Consider the following 24,235-nt stretch of genomic DNA (forward strand, 5'->3'; position numbering starts at 1 on the left):
GAAGAACTTAGCTATTTAATAGCAAAACTGAGAATCCAGATAATTGGATTACCTCTGTTCTTGTCTGCAGATAGTCTAAACTGTGTTTATATAAGGCAGCAAGAGACCATCTCTGCCCCATATAACTGATGGAGAAACTAGCACTGTAGTTTTTAATCTTGTGTTAGACCTTTAGTTGGTCTTACAGTGTAATTGCTTTTTCAACACCTATAATAAAAGGACTCATAGTAATGACTTTTACAAATTGTTAAGATTAATTTAGTAAAAAGTGGATAGAAAAGATTTTGCTTTCTCTTTCTTAAACAGGAAAGCTCACAGTAGCAGAGTTCATCGACTAACAGATATTTCACCGATGTCATGGCAGCAATTGTTTGAAAAATTAAATATTTAATAACAAAAGACTTCTGCCTTCCAATGTACAGGGAAGAATCCTGCTTCACAGCAAGCTCTGGGAGAAGAGTCAGGTGTATAAAAAGAAATTTCCATTTCTACACTATTAGCTGCTCAGGTTGCTAAAGTAGCTGCAGTTGTACTTCTCCACTCTCAATCACAAGAGACTTCCAGTAGGCACCTTCAAGTGCTCAAGACACCAAAAGCCACAGGGAGCTCTGAGGTGCCACAGAAGTAAAAATCCTGAGCACCCACCATGAGTTGGTCAGGATCAGCAGCTACCATGGCTGGCAGATACTGTAATAAATCTCCTATTTTTCATCTGACAGCAGAACGAGGGGGGCAGGATAGCAACCGATATCTGCAACTGACTGAAAAACTGCGTAGTCATTAACGAAAACCCTTCAATTATTAATCATCCACAAAAAAAGTGATATATGAGTGGTCATCACCTACATCATTTCCTACCATTTCAAGTTTGGAAATGCTAGAGCTCTGGTTGCCCCTATAATCCAATTCTGTTCTTCTGCATCTCTGTTTTCTGGAAGCAGGGATACTGTTAAAAAACAAATTCACCACAATCCAACTTTGGGTAACGGGATTATGGCATTTTCCCTTCTTTGGAGTCCTTCACTTTGACCTTTTCCTTTCTTCAGAGCCCTTCACTTCACAATCTAAACACTCCTAAATATAGCTCTGAATCTGTGTAACCTCATCTAGTTTCTTTTTCTCTAAAAAAACCTCAGAAACTACAAATTCCCTTCTGAGCAACTTTATCACCTGTGCTCACTAGGGTGGGACTCAGACCTCCAGCACGGAACGCAGCCCACTCCCACTACAGCTGCACCACCACCTTCGCATCTGAGCGACGCTTCCCTAGAGACAGCGATCAGCTTCTGAAGCCAGTTTTGGGAGCAAGGAGGAGAAAGGAGACCCTGTTCAGCTCATCCTTCTCTTCCCTTTCCGCTTCCAGCAATTGTGCACTTGCACTCCATCTGCAGCCCCTCTGGGGAAGGGAGCTCTCTGCCTGCGTGCTCCAGCCCCCAGGCACGCCTGCTGGAGCTGCTCACTTCCTCCTTTCCTGGAGGCTGAAGATGCTGCATCCCTCGCAGTGTTTTACAAGGTATATGGGTTGTCAAGAGCTCTGGACTCGGTTCAGTGTTTCCAGTGCAGCACAGAGGGAGCCTGACACGCTTCCTCTGCTAGGAAAAGCTGCAGAGCAGCTCCTACACGTCTTGAGGGAGGGCAGCAGCCCAGCCCCGGGGCGATCAATGAAGGCAGTGCCCCAAGGAGAGAAAAGCTGTAGTGATTTTTTTTCACTGTCTTCAAACCTCGACTGAGCGTCTCCACGTCAAATATCAATCTTATTGAAAGCAGACAGCGGAAGAATAGAACTTCTTGAAAGAAAAGTTGTAGGATTTCCTTCAGATCAGAACATTATGGGCAAAAAGAGATTGCTGCCTGCTTTCCTTGGAATAAATTTCTAAGTCCCAGCTCACGTTTTCATGACACCACTTAAAAAAACCAACGTGCTTCTAAAAGCCTGTGAACTCAGTGGGAACGTGCAAGGGTATAAAGTCAGCCACCTGCATAAACAAAAGCGGTATCAAGTCCTGTATGATCTCATTAGCTAGACCAGTATCTCCAACATGACAACATGGCGAGTCATTTTGTTTTAAGCAGCATCAAGATTACAGCACACACATACACATACACACACGTGCATTTCAGAACAGTACCCAAGTGCCTAGAACAGGCAATAAGTAATTTATTCTAAGTAGCAAGAGGTGCCTCAGGTGTTGGTTTAACACAACCTGCCATATTCCTAGAAGGCATGCTAGGACATTCTGCTGGCAGCCTGTCTTTTGAAGTCTGCCCAACTCCATCCTTCCGTGCACTCAAGCTGCTGGCTCTCGGATATCACAGCTGCTGGGAAGGCACAGGGCAGCACAAGACCCCATCATCAGTCTGGCAGCAGTCCTACACCTTAGAGCACTTCCTAGAGGGGCAGGTAACATGGGTGATGCTCATCGCACACCCATCTCTTGACAACTTACTTTAAAGAGGATCACATTTATCGGAATCCTGCTTTCCCACCGCCATGTAAGAAGAGTAGTTTTAGAACTGCATCATTCCCTGAGAGAAATGTTTTTGCTCATTTCTGAAGAAGTTTATTTAACAGAGCCAATTAGTCTCCTGCTAATCATCTCTCATGCTGGATAAAAGTATTCTACTCCTCTAACTTTTCCAGCTACACCAAACTCTTCAGTCTCAGAAACGTTTGTTTCCCTTCATTGTATACAGAACAATATGTCACTATTTTACATTTTTTAATGCATGTTCATGACTTAAGCTTCACATGGCTCAGAGAGAAGAAACACCATCACTTGGAAAGTGTGTTTGCTAGACTGAACACAAAACATGACATATTCTGATATCCCCAGAGTTCAGCTTAAAAATAAAATTACTATTTTGACCCTTTCAAAACATCTGGGAAATGTTTTGATAAACTATTTTTTTTATGTGATTATCACTATTCCATTTCTTCCTAGTATCCTTGAACTTCTAACTACTTATTGTTTATTTTTCTTATTCGGGCTTCACAGTTCAATTTCTTGACCTACATCCAGTAAAAGTTTATAATGACAAAAACATGATAATCCCATGCTCTAGTTATAAAATTGGTTAAATACATTAGGAATGTTTTTACAGGAGAAAATTATATGGCTCTGAAGAAAATTTTACAAGCAAAGATATTTAGACAAGTGCTACATCAGAAGTAGCACCATATGTTCCTATACTTCAGCATGAGAGACAAAATGCCTGTAAAATGAAAAGCAATGATATTTTTTCCAAAAGCTACTGCCCTGAGAACTTAAAAATATGCACTTATTTCAAGTACCAAATAATCAGACCAATCTAATTAGGAAGGAGATAATTAAAAGACTAACAGGTTGCTAAATCATGCTCAGGACACACAACCTGGTGTTTGCTCTAGTTTATAAGTGAGATTAAAATAGTAACGGTAGCAATGTCTCTTTAATCTCTGCACAGGTTTGAAATATGAAATTGCACTCAGACCCCATTTCACCGTAAGAAGCACCATTAAAACCTCCCTACTCAGCATGGCAGGAAGCTGCTGTAATTGCAGTAACTTTCTACTCCCAACAAGAATTGTTACCGTAGTCCTGTCATCACTTACCACTGACTGGAAATGTTTAGGCTGTCATTTTCGAACGTCAAACTCTGATTCCCCACTGAGTGTACATTACTACGAAGCTTTAAAATCCTGGACCGAGTTCTGATCGGTGCCATTCACAAACATTTTTAGAAATTACTCCGCTACAGTTACTTTGTACAGGAAATCTCCATCTTTTGGCAGACAGTGAGGACCTTTCCCAGTCTTCCCTCAAACACAGCCACGGCTTCACATGACTTCAAGTAAACATTTCAGACTGCAGGACTCGAAAGGCAGCAGCAGCAGCCCCCTGCCTCCCTGCTAGAAACGAGTCTACCAGCATTCAGTCGAAAAAACTCAGAATACACCAGTTCACCAAGCTCCCATCTTCCACATCTGCCAAGTCACACAGATGTTCGACTGAGACTCGTTATGGAGATTTATATCTGCTATGCATCACTTCCCCTCTTCCCTGGCATATTCACAAGATGCCACACTATTGATTGATACTAAGGGCCAAATGACCATCTTGCCAAAATACTGTGTGCTCTTTTTTTTTTACCGTATAAAAGCTTTCCTTTCCAAATTTTATCTGATGAAAGATGAGCACTCCTTTTGATTGCACCAGTTAGCAACCTGAGATCCTCAGCTGATAGCTGCCCGTGCCTCCGGTTCGTATCAGCACTTTGATTTCCCAAATGAAGACAACTAGAGCTACACGACTATCCTGCAACATTAAAAACAGGTCACAAGAAAAAAGGCAGAAAAATACAGCTTCCTCAAGTAAAGCTACCACGGCACTTCAAGTTTGGATTCATTATAAATTACTTTCTCTATGTGCACGGACACTTTTAAACACCCCTGTAAATACAAAAAGTACATTAACATCTTCTAATAGGCCTGCTGCACACACACACAAAATAATTAAAAATAGCTTTGTTCCCCACCGGCCCGGTTAGCACAATTCAGGAAATCCAGGAAGGAAGGTGCCTCAAAAGTTGGTTTTGAAAGGAAGCACATTGAAAATGTTTGTATCGAGCTAATTATTCATAAAGGTGTTTTCTAGGCACGTGAGTAACCTCAGCCCCAGTATTTACACCACACTCAAAACAGGCTAATCTAAGAAAAAAAAAAATGTTAGAAAAGTAGTATGATGCGATGGAAAAATCTGTAGCTAAAACTCATGAAACCCGGATTTAAGGTTTAGTTGGTGGCTGATTAATCCTGTTTTGTCATTTGTTTAGCCCATTGTTCTTCATGCACAAGATGACGATCACAGTATTTGCTTCCTTGGTAAATTTTGAGAACTACTAATAAAAAGTTCTACTAACGGGTGTAAGAGTTTACTCCTGTTAGCAGCACATTTGTAGCTCACTGTGCACATCAAGGTCTCAACTTCGCAAAGCCATTTTTCTGACTTTGTACAACCAATACCCTGGCTGCATGCACATCCAACAATCAACATGTTCCACACATTGTTGCTGTCCTGGTCAACACACGAGAGATCTCCAGGGCTAGAATTGCCATGAGTTAATCCATCTCCTGCTGAAAAGCCCAGGCTCTCCAGTCAGAGCTGCTCTATCTCCTAACAGTCAAGCAAGGCTGGTCTACAAGCCTCTGCAAGCTCAAACTCCAGTTAGGAGCTGGAGTGAGGAGAGGACTTTCTTATGGCTTTTCACAGCAACCAAGTGAGCAAAGAAAAACAGCCATGTCCTCCCCTCCTCTAGCTCCCCTGGCTGGTACCACAGTCCCCATCTGTGAGATGACAGACTTGTTTTGGACCTTTCAGAAGCTTACAGGATTCACTGAGACACAGAAGCAAGCTTACACAGCATGAACCAGAGTGAGAGTTTTTGGCCCAATAGATTGGGCCTGGAAAGAACAGACGTGTTGCAATGGCGATTTCCAGTAGATGTATAAATGTCATTAGCCTAATGATCAAAATGTTACAGATTTTCAGTGTTTCCCTCTGCCACATGTTCACAAATTCATCAAAATGTAAACATACCACAGAAACACAAAATTGGTATCAGTGAACATTTATTTTGGTGTCTTTCAGATCTGATATATACTTGGGTTTGGGTTTTTCACAGTTCAGCTTTGTGTTTCTGAAGGTTAAGTTTTCTGCACAATACACAATGAAAAACACGTGTTCACAAAACCAGTGAGATAAGAAGATACAAGATGTGATGACCCCACTGCAGCGATGCCATAACAGAAGGTGAAGGGAGCCGCCTGAGCAGTGAGGAGCACACCTTGGCTTTGAGGAGGGCAGAGGATGCTCAGATCTCTGAGACTACTCCCCACCCTGCGGGAAGGGGCCTTAGCAAACCTGCATGCAGTGAAATGGATCCCAAGCCTTATCTGACCATCTGTCACGAAAACCTCACACCTCCACAGGTAGCCTCCAGCCCAGCTGACCGGTTTGCAGCTAGCAGGACACACCTTGCATGGCGTGGAGGATAAGCACAGATGGAGTTGGAAGTGGACAGGCCCACAGATGACAGCTTAGTCCGCATCATGCCAAGCCAAGATCTAAGATCTCATCCACCATTGGACCTCCACAGATTTGCAGCTGGCTTAAGCCCTGAATTAGAAATACATTTGGATTGCTAAAGGGATGCTGTTTACATGCAGAAGAGAACTGGGCCCGCAATCCGTAGGTCAAAGAGCTGCTTCTGATTTACACCATTAAATAGAGAAATACAGATTTCTCTATTTTATATTATATTATTTCATCTATAGTTTGCCGATATGTTTCTTTACGTATGCAACGAATGTCTCTGATGTGGCTAAAATCGAGAATGTTCTCAGCTTTATCCTCTCCAGATTCCTGACCAGACTCCTGGAGCAGGGAAGAAACTGTCTCTCAAAGAACCTTTCCCACTGTGTCTCACCAGATATAATGGGACACAAATTTAGTACTTAGTAAGCACCGTATCAACAGTCACGTCAGCTGAGGGGAGTAAAGCAGCTGGTTTATCATCATCGAACTAGCACGACTGCTCACGCTCCTGAGGCACACGAATTCTGCACTGATGGGTGAAAACACAGACAGTGAGGCTCAGCGTTTGGAATTAAGATGCTCCTGGTTCCCTGGGAAACCGCAATTCCTAATAAACGCAATACAAACATTATCTGGATTTTTCTCACTCTGGGCAGTGAAAATCTACTAATCACTTTCATGTTCCATTACAGATCCTTTCCCGTAAGTTTCAAGAGCCTCTTGCTTCCTGTGCATCATGATGTATTTCTGAGCAGCACTGCAAGAACAAACCAACTAAAATCTAACAAAATTTTGGGGGTATTAAAAGCACTTAATTAAAAATGTTAAATTTGAGAGCAAGTGTCACTTGACTGCATCTTTGCAGTCAACACTCTGTTTCTCCCGTAACAAGGACAATGACTATCCAAAAATCTCACACTAGGTTTAAGTGACACGTAGGATTGATAGCTAACATTAAATAACTGGAAAAATACATCTGCTAAGTGCACCTCTACCCAACACAGAGCAGAGAGCCAAGGTTTGCTACATTTAAAGCATCGATCTTTTCATATTGATAAATTCAACAAGATATTTTGCTCTCAAAGCAAACAGAACTAATTCCTTATTCAAACATTCTTCAATAATCCCTCAACTATCCATTTTCCAAACTGGTATCAGAATCAACCCTGTCGATTTTGTTAGTTAAAAAAATAAACAAAATAAAAACACCATCAAGCAAGAGAGATGGAACAGAATATGTTGCCCAGGAAACTGACTGAGCTTCAGCGCCTGAAGGGCACCTTTCCAAGGGGCAGTTGATAAGCGTTGACTTGTCATTTAAGTACAACACACTTTGTTTAATTTGGATTGTCGTAGGGTTATCATGAAAGAGGGTCAAGCAAGTCCTTTTGTGCTACTTCTCTTTTTGGACTTCTCCAAGTATCTTCTCAGTAATTCCACGGCTCTACAACTGGATGTAATTGCAGTAGTGTGATCAATACAAGGAGTTAGCACTATCCAACTCATTCTTGACAAAACCAGGATGATCAAATGACTTGAGAGGATAAAACTCTGGGATCCAAGCTTCCAAGATAGTCTGATCAGCGACTTCCATGCTGTCAGGCAATCCAGCAATTCATCTTTATCTGCCTGAAAACAACCTTTCAGTGCACTCTAAAAGGTTAAGAAATCTTTCCATTTTATAGAAAAGGTAAATACTTTTATACTTTTATAGAGAAGGTAAAATATGCAAACACCAGCGCCTTAATGCTGAAGTTAGGATTTCCTTTAATATGCTCAGGATGCTTTTGTCCTCCTAGTTCTACAAAATATTTGCACATCCTATGGTTGCAAGAGGTCAAAATGTAGCATTCAGCATTGTCGACTGGAGTGTAGATCAGGTGTCAAGTTCCAACAACAAGGATTAAAAAGTTCTTAGCACCTATACCTGGAGGAGACACATTCTGGTATCTTCTGCTGTTTAGTTAAGACTGCAGAGCCTTTGGTCTTGGTGGCTGGAGAGCTAGTTAGGAAAAAAAACATTGTTGGAATGCTTAGCTTTCATTTTCCTTTATGGACTTAATGATATCGCAAAAAAAATAAAATTCAGAATTTAACTTCAGGTTACAGAAAAAAAATCCTAAAACGGACCCAAGCAAGCAAGATGAATGACAGTAACAGAGAAGTGACTTCATTCAGAGCACTGCAGGAGTGTGGATATTTAAGCATGTTTCTGTCTGGGCATCCAATTTCAGTGCAAGTCAGGTGCCAACGAGGAGTGAAGTACACAGATACTTTGAAGGATCTAAGCCAATTTTCACGTTCTACCTCATAGCATTCATATGCTTGTGCTTGATGTATTCAGCTGCCTTCAGTGAAATGTTGTTCTTCTCTCTCACAATCAAACGGTAGTTTTAGAGACCCACCTTAATGTCATCGGTAATGTTTTCAGACCACAAAAATCGTAAGATGGATTTTTAACATCATTAAGATTCATCCACTGTGAAACAAAAATAGACTCAGAAACCAAGAGGGGATGTGGGTCAGCTATCAATGCTTTTCTCCAGGCTCGTCTGAACTTTGCATAAATGTGAGCTACATCGTGAGGAATCAGCCCCACAACCTTTGTAAAAAGCATATCTGTTTTTTCCTTTGAATCCGAGTTACAAGTACATGCTCCAAAAGCCTACAGCAAGTGTCGATCCAGGCAAACTTTCACAATTCACAGGAACTTAAAGAGATGCAGTGAAAGAAAGCTAGTGAGTTTTGAGGTCAAACATTTGACGGAGGTATCTCAGTATTGATCAAATCGGAGAAGTTTGATATTGCAGACATAAAAGCTCTGGAATAACTTGGGTAATCTTGAAGAAGTACCAAAATGGAGACCTTTCGAAAACATTCAATATTGCTGCTCACCACATGGCTCACTGTGCTTTTTCAGCTGTAATGTATCTTTTACTCTTGACAGGGCTTGAACGCTACTGTGTTTAATTAGTCTAAATAACCACTTAAATTATTGTATGGCCTTTTACAAATCAGCATTACAAACCTTATCACCACTTTTCCCCTCTGTAATCTGACAAAACATCTGTAATAATTTGATGCAAAGTTCACACGAATCATGCAAATAAAAATAAAGGGTTGAAGAAACATGTACTTGCTGAAATATATGGGTCCAAAACCGTTGGTTCTTTCCTCTCCCCAAGAATGTACTGAAATAATGCAAATATGCCCAAACTGAAAAGTTGAACTATTTGTTATTCACAGCCTTCACGTAACCGTTCATCTTTTAAGACAGCCTAGCTCAAGACAGCAGCTTTCCCATTCACAATCAATAAATTTGCACACATTCTCATGCTGCGTACCAAATGCTCATGGACAGATCTCAAATCACGATCCTGACACTTTTTCGTGCATCTTGCAGAACTGAAAGTACTAAAAAAGAACAAAAATATTTACAAAAACACTAAATGTGCACAGAATAGTATCAGTACTGCATTTATTTTTTAAAAGAAGACTTTTGTAGATATCCTTCCCCACACACACATTCTACCTGTATAATTAATCTCCAGATTACTGTTATCAGATTACTGTTATCACTATGTATCTCCCTGTCTTTCAGTCCCACTGTCCAAGGCCTATTCCAGGCTAATCCTTCCCTTTTCTCATTTTGTTTGGCATCTTTCTGTTATGATACTGTCTGAAAATCCCATCACAAGTGATCAGACTTCAAAGGAAGAAATAGCACAAGGAGGGGAAAGGAAGAAGGGTGGATTTTTCTCCTCATTTACTTAAATATGCTTTTAGATTTCTTGATTGTGAATGCCCCAAAGATTATAGAAAATTCTTAAATGATGTATATAAAGGAACCAAAGAACATTACTAAAACTCTTCACAGTACTTCAAGTTTGTACTAACGGTGAAGACCATATTAATTAAATCCTTGGGGAACATTACAAGCCACAGCTGGATAACATGTGCATGGAAAAAATTTCATCCACATAAAAAGGAACAATGACCAAAAGAACCACCTTGCAGAATTTAGAAATTGCCACACAGGATCAGACCAACGCAATCAGTATCTTATCCTTTTGGGTTTTTTTCCCCTCCTCCCAAGAGGGACCAGCACCAGCTCTTTTAGATAGAGGCACACAAAAACTTTTGCCACTAACAGCAACGGAACAACACACCGGAGTGAAATTCATCCTCAGTTTCTATTACTTAGACCAAATGAATCAGACCCCTTCCCCCAACCACCACGGACTCCCATGCTGTCTTTCCTTTCGTGTTCTCCAAAGGAACGTGTGATACTTCCCGGGACTGTAACCGCTGTCGGCCTCTGTGCGGTTTCACAGCAATGAGGGTCTGGCTAAATCTGCTGGTGTGGCTTAAGAGTTCAGTTACCACTGAGCATCCTATGAAAGCACTTCTCCAAATTCCACGGTACATGCCACAGTTAGCTTCAGGCAAACAGGAACACTGTGGTTACACAGTGGACTCTTCTCCAGGTTCAAGTGTAAGGTTGTGGTAAAAGCGCTCGTGCCACAAGCACTGTACCAGTTGGTTTTAATCTCTTCCCAAGTATGGATGTGGTATATTGAGATGTTCTTTCTGCATCAAGCAAAACTCGAAGCTCAGTGTTTCAGTCCTGGCTGATTCTCTTAGCAGAGTCCACCCTTTTAAGTATTCAAGAAGCACATGCAGACAAGATTCATATCAAGATCATGACCTGAAGATAATTCTCAATGCTCTCTCAGTAACTATATATCTGTGTATATGACAATAAGACCTAAGATAAGCTGTGCTTCAGTTTTCTAATTAAGACATGACTTACTACCTCCGAAGCCAATGAATTTTCATTGCTAGAGTCATTTTCTTGTGAACACAAAGCTTTATTATACCTCATTAAATACCCTATAATTTGGAATGCCTCACTGTCCTTGACTCCTGTCAAAATCTATGCACTTTGTGTGGGAATGGTAGTACAAAATTTTAACCCCATGCTATACTAACTGCTGCGCTCTTCCCTAATTGTTAACCAATTCAGTTTTAATCCCTCCACAACTTGCAGCAATTCTCCATTGTTAACTTCCTAATAAAATTAAAAAAATTAAAAAAAGAGATCGCATTAATAGAACAGAACAGACAGGACACTCTTTGATTAACACATATAATATACTCTACGAGGCTGAAGTTCTTAAACAAGCAGCATTTACCAAGAGTTATTGTAATATTCCAACTCCGTATTATAACTGCCAGAGTTCAAAGAGTTTGACAATTTAATCACTGTAATATTTCTAAAACATATTTTACTATTATAAAATCATAACACTGTAACTCAGAAAGCTGTGCAAAGGACTATGTTACACGAGGTCCTGTCCTCAAGTTAAAGGTACTCTCTCCAAGCAAGGACTCAGACAAGGCTTTAATGTGAGGACTCTCCAATTTGGCACTGAAAAAAATAAAATAAAATAAAAATCTGTCCAGATATTTCAGGCAGACAACACTAACAGCTGTGCAAGCTCCTGACGAGCTCTCAGAGGTAAAGGCAAATGTCTTGCCTCTTGACCCAAGGACCATAAAAAATAAATAAGCTTTTCTATTGCCTATTTTCTATTTCCATTCTGAATTTCTATTCGAAACAAACTCCTATTCACTACTCAGAAAACATATTATTTTTAAAAACATGTAATGAAATAAACAAAACAGAAAATAATGAGTAGGTCAGATCCATCCCAGATGTAACACTAGTAGAGTTGGGATGCACACAAGCACTGGCTTGCAGGGTGTTTGTCATGACACCGTCAATAACGGCGCAGTGATTTATTGTTAGCCTGTCACTGCTGGAGGTCTTGGTCAAACGGCAGTGAAGTTCCAACAGACACTCAAAACAAGAGCTATGGCCACACATCTCAAATGAATCAGCCAGCCAGCATGGCTGCTAACCTCCGCTTCGTACTGGTTAAATGCTCGGAAGATAAGGGCACTAGCCACAGGTCTGAAGGGAGAGTTACTGAACGGGCTATCCCAGCGCTCCGCTCCGGAGTAGCGGTGGTACTGGTACGGCACGTGAGCTGGGGAAACGAGCAACTGACTCACTGGCAGAAGCTGTGGAGTCACCACCAATTCCCGCCCACCTTATTAACACACACCCCGCACCTCCATCACGGACTAACACGGATCTTGCTCTAAAAGGTACATGGCACACCTGTGATGGTTTAAAGACAATATAGCTATATTCCCTTCTCTGATTCTTGCAGTGAAAGTGTCACTGCTTCCATCAAAGGAAGACTGAATGAGCATCAAGTCCTTACTGAAAAACAAAGTCATCTGTGTAGCAGGATATGCAACCAAAGGGGAAAAGGAAAATGTAAAAAACTTGAAAGCAGTGACTTCAAAGAAAGTGCTGGGTATCACCTGTGGCTGTGGTGTATTCATAGGCCTGTAAAAAGAGTTGTTGTCCAGCTGAATCCTTCCTACACTTCCCACCATACCGTGTGGTGCCACTGCCTATCCAGAATAGATAGACAGGGATGGAAGCAAACCAGTCTGTTTGCCACTTTGGTCATCCACTGAACTTTGCACTAGTCAGAGTGCTGGAACATCCATATAACTGCTTGAAACTGGGCAAGTTTGTTTATGGAGAGAGAGACATCAACCTTCTCATTAACATACCAATAGTTTGGCTGGAAGGTTGATCCACATTACACCAAAACATTCAAACCAAACTGGTTTTGTCAGTAAAGTTAAGGATATGCAAGCGTAAACTTCTCCCAAAAGCCCTACAAGATGAGTTTCTAGTAGGTTCATTGGTTTGATATTATAAGGCACACTTTCAACTTGATAAATTACTCCACAAAAAAGAGTTTGGTAATAAATGAGCATGTTCTAGTCACATACATACTCACATATCATGCCCCACTTCTCTTCCAGTGTGCAATAGCTAAAACTAATTTACAAGTTTGACATAAAACCTATGGAATTCAATAGAACGACTCCGATTGGCATAAGGTTTCAGAGCTCTACACTTCAAAAAATAAACTTCTGAAATAAATGGTAGATTACTTCATACTAGTGAGCAAAAAATTCTATCAATCCCAAAGCCTTTGTTCATGCAACAGGTTATTCTCAAGAGTAAGTAATGCTGTACCAGGCTGCCAACAGCAGAGGTACAGTGGTGGGTGCCATCAGGAAAGCTCAAGTCACACACGAAGTACTGCACATTGCTATTAGTGACAGGCAAATTATTTCCACTTTAAGAAATATAACACGTACGCAAACCAACATCGAAACACGACATCATTTCACTTTTTTGGCCAGCAGGATGCAAGCTACTTCCACAGAGAGGATAATCACTTAACTCACTAACATTATCGAAGGTTTTTTCTCTCTGAAGTCATACTGCAGTTTCCTCTTTTTTACCCAGCACAGTATTTTCTGATTTCATTTTCCTTATAAGAAGCGCGTTCATAGTAGAAATTGTTCCCAATTTAAGCCAAGTCTCTGTTTAGCCTCCAAATACCTTTGTTCAAGGAGAGGTGCTGTGGCATTCGTTCTGCAAGAATCCTCACACCTCCAGCAGTACCTACAGCGTTAGTCAGCAGTTTTACTTCTCATTAATACCCTCAGCAGGAAGCAGAAAGCCCATATGGAGGAAGCCTTCTGACACTTTCCTTTCACACAGAAGTCAAAGCCCAGAGTAAAGCAAAGGGCTTCTTAAAATAGAAAGTTTACACTAAACTGCTTAGAATAAAACCCACCACTTAGATTGCAAATGCTGAAAGCACATTCATTTATATAAAGGCACTTTGACACACATATGTGGAGTGTAACTGCCATGGATTATTCAAGGTTTCATAAATGTTCTCTTTAAAATGCTTTTACTGCTGGTATTTTCTGATTTCAGCAGTCTTTCTATCCCAAATACCTCTGTGCTCATTATCCAGAACGTTTAGGTGTGATCACAGCAAAAGATCACCATGTTTTATTTGGTTAGAGCCTTCAAAATGAAATACATATGTTTTTAATTAACACACATCGAGCCAAATTTAGCTCTCACATTCCACTTTCTGTCACTCCAAAGGTTGAGGACACCCATTTCAGAAAAATACGTAGGACAACCCTGAAGTATTTTTTTTTTAAAAGCTTTATAAATCTTATAAATGAAAGCTGACAGGTCACACAAGAAAAAATACCGAGATCAAACCTTTGAGCGCAGAAAATGAGAAGAATTATGAAATGAAATGCTATCACCTCATCCTTTATGCTCTCAGCTGTGCCTATGGACCAAAGACAGCTTCAGACTGAAGTAGCTTCCCACATACCTCACGACAGCTTAAAACATGCATGAAGCCCAAATGATTAATGCATATACCATATCCTATAGAACAGACTACAGATATATGTCATATTTCCGATAGCATTGTAATATTATACTGCAACTGCTTTACCTTTAGCTTAAGAGTTGCTCAGAAACCTGCAACCCTCCAGCTCCATTCCCCGCATCTTTGCGTGCAAAGTTCTGGTACAGATAACTGTCGACTACGGAATAAATTGCTTCCCTGTGGTCACACAAGTGCTGACCAGACCAGAGCTCCAGGTAACTGGGAGCTGTTAATAGTGTATGGGAGCTCTCATTTCAACAGGAATAGCCAGGCTGTGCACAAACACGCTTTCCAGTTAGGAACAGCAATTCCAGGCAGACAGTACAGTACTTTTTAGAATGAGGTTTGACATGCAGGGCAATACCTTCTCCTCTCAGACCTCATTCAGTGTCAAGACCAAGGAAGATGGGACAGGCCTGTACTGAGTCTGGTAAGTTCAGATTACAGAGTTAAAATATGTGATTTTACTGCTTTTTTACAAAGGAGTCACAAGACGTTAAGTCTCTGCTGTTGGTCATTTAGGATCACAAACACTCCACTCTTGCTGCTCAAATAACAGCCCACAAGTACTGCAATGGGATTAGAAGTGCCCCGCAAAATAATCGCACAGATGTGAAATGAAACATCTACTAGCTAGGTGTACTCCAAATCTTAAAACAAACTAGGTTCCACCAACATGACAGAGTATGCTAACTACATGATTTGGGGATACAAATCGAAAATAACATCCTTTCATATTACCCATCAGAGTTTAGGGCCGGGTTTCCACGCCACTTGAACTCACATTTTCACAGTTTCAACATTCCTTACAACAGATGCAAAAGATCAGGATTTTCCTCACAGCTCAACATGCAGTTCCCCATCTAAACTCGGTTGGCAGGTTTGTGTGTGCAGGTATACACAGAACATGCAAATTAAGATTTACACATTACTTTCACAATAACAAGTGATCCCGGTCAGCACTTTTACCACTTCCACATTAACTGCTCTTCTCCACGACTTTGCAGTAGCTGACAAATTCAAAGCACAAAAAACCCAAAATGATTCAGCCTCGCTGTGAAGAAGAAGTATTTTCCTGAAGTTAGAGGCCTCTTCCTCAGAGCAAAGCTGTCAAGAGTTTTACCTCTGAGCAAGGTCAGACGAATGTCAGAATTAAACCTCATGCTTGCATGAAATTATATAAATATGAAAGAAGAGAGGTTTGACAACTTACTGGTGAGAGAAGTCCTCTGCAAAAATGACTCTATCAAGTGTAGGACAGGCAAAGCTCCAGTAAGTCAATAAACAGACTCCCAGATCACCAGCTGCCCTCTCCAGCATCTTGTGGCTCAAGTCCAAATTGTAGATAGTTTAAATAGTGTGCACAAAGGATGCCAGTCAACTGGGGTTTAAAGTAACAACTGCTTTCATTGCACTGTTAATGACATGGCCAAGTTCTTAACAAAACTATTTCGACAAAAAAAAATAATAATATCAGAAATCCCACCACGTTGGGAGCAGTAAAACCATATCTTTGTTTGTGGAGGAGTTTTAAAATATATACTTAAAACTTTATATCGCCTTCCTATATAAGGAGTGAGTGGACTGATGAACACCAGGAGTGTGAGTAAGAAGGCACACCTTTAAGAAGTCTGGTTCCACACTTCACACTACGTACAGCCAGGTCAATTTTAGACAGAAAGAACTGAATGGAGAAAGAAATACAGTATTTAACAGAAGTTTTGTAAGACCAACGTTTATAACTTACGTATTACACATCTTCACGCAGTTGCTACACACTCATCGTATTAATCGTTTTAAAGTCATTAAAAAGAGAAGTCTCTACACTTACCACTTTGGGGTTGGCCAGCCCTGCCAAGCACATGCACTTCACTGACAGTAATTGGGATTTACCCCTACTGAGCGGGTTATCTGAACTGAAGGCGCTCTGCAAGTTAATCGCGACAGGTAAACGGATCCATGTGACAAATGAGGACAGCACCCGGCACAGAGCTCGCTGTTTCCTCCACCTCACAGGCAGATCCAACAACAAGTGGTCAGTTCCACCGATGTCAACACAGCTTCTCAAAGCTGCTTATAAAATGGAAACACATCGACTCCATTCAAGACAATTAACTAAAGCAAAATCCTCACCTGCTTCAATGCTTGACTTGAAATCTAAGTGTAAAGGTCCGAAAATGGGTTTGCAACTATGATGCTAATTTCCTTCATGAAACCATCTCAAAGCACACAGAAGAAACAACACAGAGCACACTACAGAAACTCTGCTAAATCTAGAGAAAGATATTTCTACAGCACAGTAGGAGGTTTGAACTTTGTTTTTAACCGTTTCATTTGCTGTATTTCATTCATTTCAATATCGTTGTATCCGCTTGTCTTTCAAAATAACAAAAAAGTTGTGACTATCTTAAAAAAAAAAAATTATTTTCAATTAGTGAAGATATACAGCTCTTAAAAGCTAGGCATGTTTATTGGGTACCTTTCTAAAATGCACCAGTAACAATATCAAAAAAATACCCTTATGATCTTTCTTAACTGATAATTTGTTACCATTAAACACGTGCAAACTCAAGGTTTGAAAAGCTTTAGGAGCTATCAGACTCATTAATATTGAGCCTAGCTCTTCATCTGGGGTATTTTCCAAAGTTTATGGAAGAGGATTTAAGAAGCCTTCCATCAATAAACAGGAAATTTTAAAATCTTTAAAGCTACAGACAGGGCAGGTTAGGAACACGGACACGAAACTGGAGACATTCACCTCCATTCTGCTGACTCAAATATAGGCAGGACGAGAAACATCTGCAATTCCACTCTGATGTAAACAGCAATCTACCTCGGGACAAAGAGTTTACATCTGCCAGCCACAGAGCCGGATCAAAGCCAAGAGCTGCTTCTTGACTCTTTACACCAACACTCGAGACGCACTTTTCCTCTACCGTTTGAATCCACCCAACACCTGCTGGATGGACAAACAGGCACACTGCAGTTAACTCACTTGCTAAAGGAATAATGCTGACACCAGACCTGTTACCTTTTGGTTTATCTAAAACATTATTCCTCTTCCAGAAATAGTTGAACTAGCATTGAAACTACCTTAGGAATTTTCAAAGTGAGTTTTCACTGAACAGATTAACCCACCGTTCATTCCATTGTATATACTTCTGTGGTGAGGTGACAGGTCATCTGTTACTTGTCTCCTGAGGGTACCTTCTCTGCTGCCTCCACTGAGATGTTTGAGATGCTCTGGGCTCCCTCCATAGTGTTGTTTGAGATGCTCAGGGCTCGTACCCCTCACTTTGTGGAGATGTTCTGTACTTCCACTTGGTGTGTGCTTTTGAAGATGATCTGGGCTGCCGCTGCTGTGCTTTTGATGCTCAGGGCTACTACCAGGCCTCTGCTTTTGAAAGTGTTCAGGGCTACTACTCAAAACGTGCTTTGGGAGAGTTTCTGGGCTGCTGCTGATGTGCTTTTGTTGTTCAGGTGCTTTGACAATGGTTTTGTGATGTTCTGGACTTGGTCCTTTCAGGTGATGATCAGGGCTGCCAGAACTCCTGGGTTTCTGGAGGTGCTCTGGGCTGATGCTCCTGTGTTTCTGATGCTCAGGGCTTCCTTCACCCCGAGGTTTTTGAAGATGTTCTGGACTAGTACTTGGATGATGTTTATGATGGTCTGGACTGTCGGTACTCCCCGTGCTAGAAGTACTACTCCCATCACCGACATCTCTTACGTAAGTACTCGTCGTGGTTAACTGGCACAGGCTGATTTGGCTGTCGATAGAGCTCCGGCTGCCTGCTCCACCACTTTTCTCCTCATCCAGCAACACACACAATTCTTTCAGCTCCAGGTTTTCCTTAACCACTTCTTCTTGTCTCACTTCCAGTTCTTTCAGCTTCTGTAAGTATAAGGCAACCTCTTTGTGCATAACACTAGCACTGTATCTGCCCAGTCTCTGCCATTCACGGGACACCTTCTTGCCTTTCTGCCTGTCATCATCCAGAAAGCAGCAGAGGTCTCTCAGTTCTTGGTTATCTTCTTGTAGTTTCTGGTTGATATCCTTTAAAAGAAAGACAACCATGACAGAGAAGTGTCTAGAAGAATTAACATTATACCATTACCATTATACAAGCCAGTGAGCAGCACCGCTATAAGCCCATCATCTAAGCACCCACGTGGGACATAAATAATTGTGTGTAGATCTGGCATACTATAACAGCATCATGCTCCAAGCAAGCAAAACCGCTGCCCAGCAGAGAGTAACTATAATGTGGAGCTAATCTGGAAGGGTTCAAAGACTAACTCCTGATACAGCATAAAAGTTTCAGGTGCTTAATTGTTCTTCATGCTAAATACCAGAACAATTTAGCTCCTAAACTGAACAAAGATCATCAGCTCTCTCACGATGACCTCACTCCTTTGAGAAATGTTCACCTGACAGTCACTGCTGAATAAAACTGCAAGGTACATCAGAAATCTCACTTAAATAATTAGTTATTAACATTTATACTCTCTATTTCCTAAAGCATATTCACATAAAAAGACGAACTTTTTAGAGATTTAAAATATTTGGGTTTTGTTTGATTTTGTTTCACACTTGCATAAAACAATCTTGTCAGCCATCATTTAATCAGAATTGCTTCAACCACTCTGAAATGAAATAATCTGCTTTAATAGATTTTTCCCTCTTAACAAAATGAAGTACACGATTCCGCGCCCTTCTCTGAGTGAGGAACAGTCTGAAGCAAAAATGTTCAAGCTATTACTATAGTAGAATCATATGCCAAAGAAAACATTTTCAGTATTTTCGTCCTCCTAGTTTTACTGAAGTCGCTTGTGACCATATTTATCTTTCTCCCATCTAAATATTCATTTCTTCATATGTATGATATTAGAAGCAGAGACTAGCCACAATTAAAAATGTAGCCTTATGGAAAGACCATTTTAGCACTGTTTCTCAAGCAAAGGAAGTTTCTGAAGTTTCTGTAACTCCATCGGATTTGTGTGCATGCATGCATTTGATCTTTGTCTCAAAATAACTTTGAACTTGACCAGATTCAACTCATATTTGACAAAGGAGAAATCTCAATGAGGCTATAAGGTATTCTTAAAAATCTGCGATGAGGAGAGAGATTTAAAATGACCCCTTGGTGGAAAAGAAAAGTTGTGGAAGCCCATAATTCCTTAGTCAGAAGCAGTGGGCACCCATCCACACCTGGCTGTTATTACTCATGGGCCAGTTATTTCACAGAGGACAAAGGAGGTAGATGTCCAGACACCAACGCAGGGCTCAAAACCTTGTTCTCCCAAATTCCTTTTAAAAATTCCAGCTGAGGCCTCTGAACAAAAGGCGGAAGTTAAACATCACTTAAGGAGTTCAGAACTGAGAGAGGAATTGGTCACTGTTTCCTACGCATCTTGGCGTGTTTTGTTACTTAGCTGGAAGATGCATAAATCCATATGACATCACAACACCTGGAAGAAAGATACTGTTGTGGTAATTTAACTTATATTTTAAATGTAAGCTTTATTTTTACAAAAGTACTATCATTGATGGGTCTTTTTCACCCCCAGACACCAGATACCAAAAAGAGGGAGGGGACGGACACACATGCATGCTTTGCAGACTGGAAAACTTGGGAGACAGGAACAGTCTTTCCCCACATGCTATTTATTTTATGCCACGCTATTACCAAAGACACTTTCTCAGTAATTTAGTTGTTTAAAGCCATTCTACAAGTCAAGAACTCTCTTGTAATGTACTCTCACGTAACTATTCAAAAGCCCACACTGCACCTCTCTCTCCTTCCCTCCAACCTCACCTCACAGAAGGAATTTCCTAAAAAAACAACGTCATTTCTCAAAGCAACAAGACAGAAAACGTTTTGCAGCCATGTCTACTTTAAGATAACTTTCTAGGTCTGTAATACACGTGTACATGCTCCATCAGGGTAATTATCTGTAAATAGTCACGTTATCTTCCCAATCCTTGGAACTGGCAAGGAAACATGAGAGATTATGCTTCTCGTCCAAAAAAAACAGAGTTAAATTAAAAAGGGCCAAATCATTACAGACTTGGTCTGCCTCTCACTGTAGTCTGCAGCAGTATACAATCAAAAATGGTTTGATCAGAGATGCGTTATCAGATGTCTTTTTCAGATAATAAACTACAGATCGACTCTGATCATCCCAAAACCAAGCCCAGGGGTTTTCTGTCACTGGCCATACGCTGCACTGCCTCCTGGAAACGACCAACTCTCTCCAGTAGCCTACCAGACTGTCTGACAGACAAGCAAGTCGTCTTAAAATAGTGACAGAAAACAGTATAAGCTACACAAAACCTTTTGAACGTCTACAGCTCTGCACACTATTCTTTCACGTGCACTTTGGACAGGATCATTTAGCCTTGCTAGAAACCAGTGAAATCTAGTCTTAAGGGTTTTCATCAACCCAAAGCATATTAGGGCAGAGCATACAACAACCGTGCTCTACAGCCGGCCGAATAGTCGGTCATCTCTTAACCGGACATTCGACTTTTAAGCGGGATCGAGCGCTATTCACTCCAGTCCTCGTCCACTTTTCACGCCATCCTCGGTGACGGCTCCTCCCAGCCCATCCACCTGATGAGATCGCTCCCGGCGGGACGGGCGGGGGCCGCGGAGCCACGGCAGAAACTTCGGGGGTCCCACCCTGCCCACCCCTCTACCTTCAAGCCGCGGATCTCGCCGAGGTGGAGCTGGAGGCGGCGGTTCACCTCGCGGATGAGGTTGCTGTGGTCCAGCATCGCGCTCATCTTCTCGGCCTCGGCGCGGCGGAGGCTGCGGATCAGCTCCTCCTTGCTCCACTTGAGCAGCTCCTCGTCCGACACCTTGGACAAGTCCTCGGCCGGCGCCGCCCCGCAACTTTCCGCCGCCACTTTGGACATGGTGGCGGCCCGGCAGCCCGGGGGCACGCCGCCGCCAAGGGGCTGCAGCCCTCCCGGGGCCGCCCCACCGCCGCGGCCGCGACCGCCCCGCGGTGCGCAGGGGAAAGGGCAAGCCCGGAGCCGGCGGGCAGGTGCTGCGGGAGGACGGGGGTGCCCCCAGCTCCGGCGCTGGCGGCCGCTGGGCCGGGCTGGGGGTTACGAGGGAAATCACGTCTAAGCCCCAGGCAGCGGATCCTGGAAAAAAGGAGGAAGAGGAGGAGGAAAGGGTGTGGAGGAAGCCTGGCCACAGTCTGGGGAGCAAACTTCCCCCGTCGAGAAGGGAAAGAAAAAAAAAAAAAAAAGCGCAGCAAGACAAAGGAAACCCCAGAAGCCCGGCTCTTTCAACAGGTCAGCGGTAGCGGCGTGCGCCTCGGCCCCCGCGCTGCGCCGGGGCTGCCCGGCCCTGGCAGCGGCGCCTCTTCACGGTAACCGACGCCGCTGGGCTGAGGGACGCGGGCGCCGCGCCGAGACGGGAGGATGCGAAGCCCCGAGCCGGCGCACCATGGCGGCGGGCACGGCGGGCGGGCGGCCCGGCTCCGGCTCCGCCGCAGCGGGAGGAGCGGGGCGCGCGGGCGCTGCCGGCGCCAGTGGCGGGCGCGGGGCGGCTCGCGGCTTTTCACCGGGGCGCGCGCCACGTGCGGGCCCGCGCGGGCGGGGGGGGGGGAACGGGGCGGGCGGCGCGCTCCCCGCGCGGCTCGCGGGCGCCACCTGCCGCGCGCTGCCCGCGCCGCCGCCCGGCCGGGGCTGCCCCGGGGAACCGGGGTCCCTCCCGCCCGCCCCGGCGTCCACCGATCGCGGGGCGCTCCTGCGGGCGGCCTCGGGACGGGGTGCGGGCACGCTCGGAGCAAGGGCGGAGGGAGGGGGCACACCGGAGAGCAGCACGGCGGGCCCCCGCCCCACGTCTCCGGGCCCGGGTTCGGGAAGGGGTTCGGCGCGCAGCTTCGCAGCGGCAGTAAGGGCAGGAACACGTCCCACCCTTGTGCCAGTCTCGTCCCTCCGCCGGGGCAGCCCGCATGCCATCACCGGCTCAGCCCTCACCTCACCGGGCACTTCCAGTGCCAGCACTGGAGCCCTACGGAGCTGTCATCCGACAGGACGAGGTACGCGTCCTTATGGCAACATGCTACTCAAGCCGAAGGTCACGTGCCATGAAACGAGCTCCCCACGGGAATTAAGATTGGGATATTCCTGTTTCTTCCTTGGGATCATTCAGTCATGATGTTGCGGGAGGCTTATGTGTCCCAGTTTGGTTAGAGAGACAAAGACTCTGCGTAAACCTGCCTTGCAGGTGACATCAGAATGAAACGTGATCATCTACTCATGCTGCTTACAAAGAAAGATGATACGACATAATTTTATGATTACTTAGCATTAAAGATCTCTGATTCTTGAGGAGAAAATTTAAAGTACTTAGTCCTGGCAGATCACGAGGTTGTAGCCCCCAAGCGGGGCTGGCTCTGCAGAAGGCAGCTGCAGCTGGAGAACACGTGTCCTGCCTGTCCCACGACCGCTGTCCCAGCTGCCTCCCCTGGCATTTCGCTGCCTCTGGCAACTCTCTGCCCCGACTGCTGGAAGCTCAGCCGATGCCACAGGACCAGACTAGCCAAGGATTATTTGCTCCTCTGGTCCTATTTAAAAGTTGCCAGAAGAACGGTTAAATCAAGCTCTATTCCGTTGTTCTTATTCCTCATCTTCTCCTTGAACCATCAGCTGTCACTCGATCACAATAAAAGTTCTCCTGCTCCTATTCATCTTGGGCTACACTTTGCATTTTCACCATGCCAAAATGTCCGACATGTTTTCCTTTTCCACACACCATGCAGAGATGTTCTTTCAGCTGATCCATTTTCTCCTGTACCTCCAGTTTCCCAGCAACATGCCAGACTCTCTGGTTCCATCCAGCTGGGTCCCAAGACAATGCAGTAAGGGCAGCCCCAGAAGTCCATACCAGCTTCCTCCTTTAACAGTCACTTGCCAAAGCCCTGACATGGGAATCACGTTTGAGCTGCCACCGCAGGCACAGGCTGCTACTCAGGACCTACCACCCCGACTACAAGAAGTACCTGTGCCACCGAGTGACACGCAAAAGGACGGGCATGTTTGCTGAGCTGTGATATGAACCCTGATGTCCATCGCTGTCATCAAGAGTTTCAACAAAGCATGGCACTTTGCCATCATGAAATCCCATTTTCCGATCAGCACTTTTAAGTATTGTGTGAAAATTTTATTTTCTCTGAAAACTCTCCTATCACTCTCTTAAATCCTTCGGATTTTTTTCCACTGTAAAGAACAAAGCTTTAGATAAAAGTGTCTGACCAGCCACAGCAAAAATACAGTAAAAGGCCATGAAAAGGAGCTGTCATCTTTTATGCCCAAATATATTCCATTTTAATGCAACTAAAAAAGAGCAGCTTGGGGAAAAGGCAGCAATAAATAAAGGCTTTTCTTATTCTTCTAATTAAGCAGTGTATTAGTTGAAAGATCTTATGATGTTAGACTTCTAAAAGTTCAAATGTATTTCTTTCCCTGAAATAAACAGTTGACTGAAAAACGCCTGAAAATTTTTAATTGAAAAGCTTCGGGGAAAAACGTCCACTTGCCTCAATTCATCGTTAACAGCATTTCTCAGGAGTAGCATTTCATAGCTTTTGATCATGGGGTGCCACGGAAAGCACGGATCTCAGATGAACAGCTTCAGGGAACACTGCGTTCTCCACCAGCATGGAACGCCTCCACAGTTGTGTCTTCAGGAGGCACAGCTTTATTATATAGACACAAACGTGAAAGGAGAATTCATAAAGTAAGGCCATTAGAAATAGTTTGATAAAGTCAAACTTGAA

General features: G+C 43.2%; 1 protein-coding gene across 2 annotated transcripts in view; it reads right to left on the reverse strand.

The window, feature by feature from the left end:
* Window positions 1-21,356, reverse strand: part of CCDC85A (coiled-coil domain containing 85A) — a 78,739-nt gene extending 57,383 nt beyond the window's left edge. For both annotated transcript variants that reach the window (XM_086631139.1, XM_086631137.1), the window contains exons 1-2: window positions 21,138-21,356; window positions 17,576-18,491 (exon numbers count right to left, since the gene is read on the reverse strand). In XM_086631139.1, the coding sequence (XP_086487265.1) occupies window positions 17,576-18,491; window positions 21,138-21,356 (1,135 nt within the window). The remainder of the gene's footprint in view (window positions 1-17,575; window positions 18,492-21,137) is intronic.
* Window positions 21,357-24,235: the final 2,879 nt, after the last annotated feature.

The sequence above is a fragment of the Tauraco erythrolophus genome, chromosome 2, assembly GCF_009769465.1.
Source record: "Tauraco erythrolophus isolate bTauEry1 chromosome 2, bTauEry1.pri, whole genome shotgun sequence".
Taxonomy (NCBI): Eukaryota; Metazoa; Chordata; class Aves; order Musophagiformes; family Musophagidae; genus Tauraco; species Tauraco erythrolophus.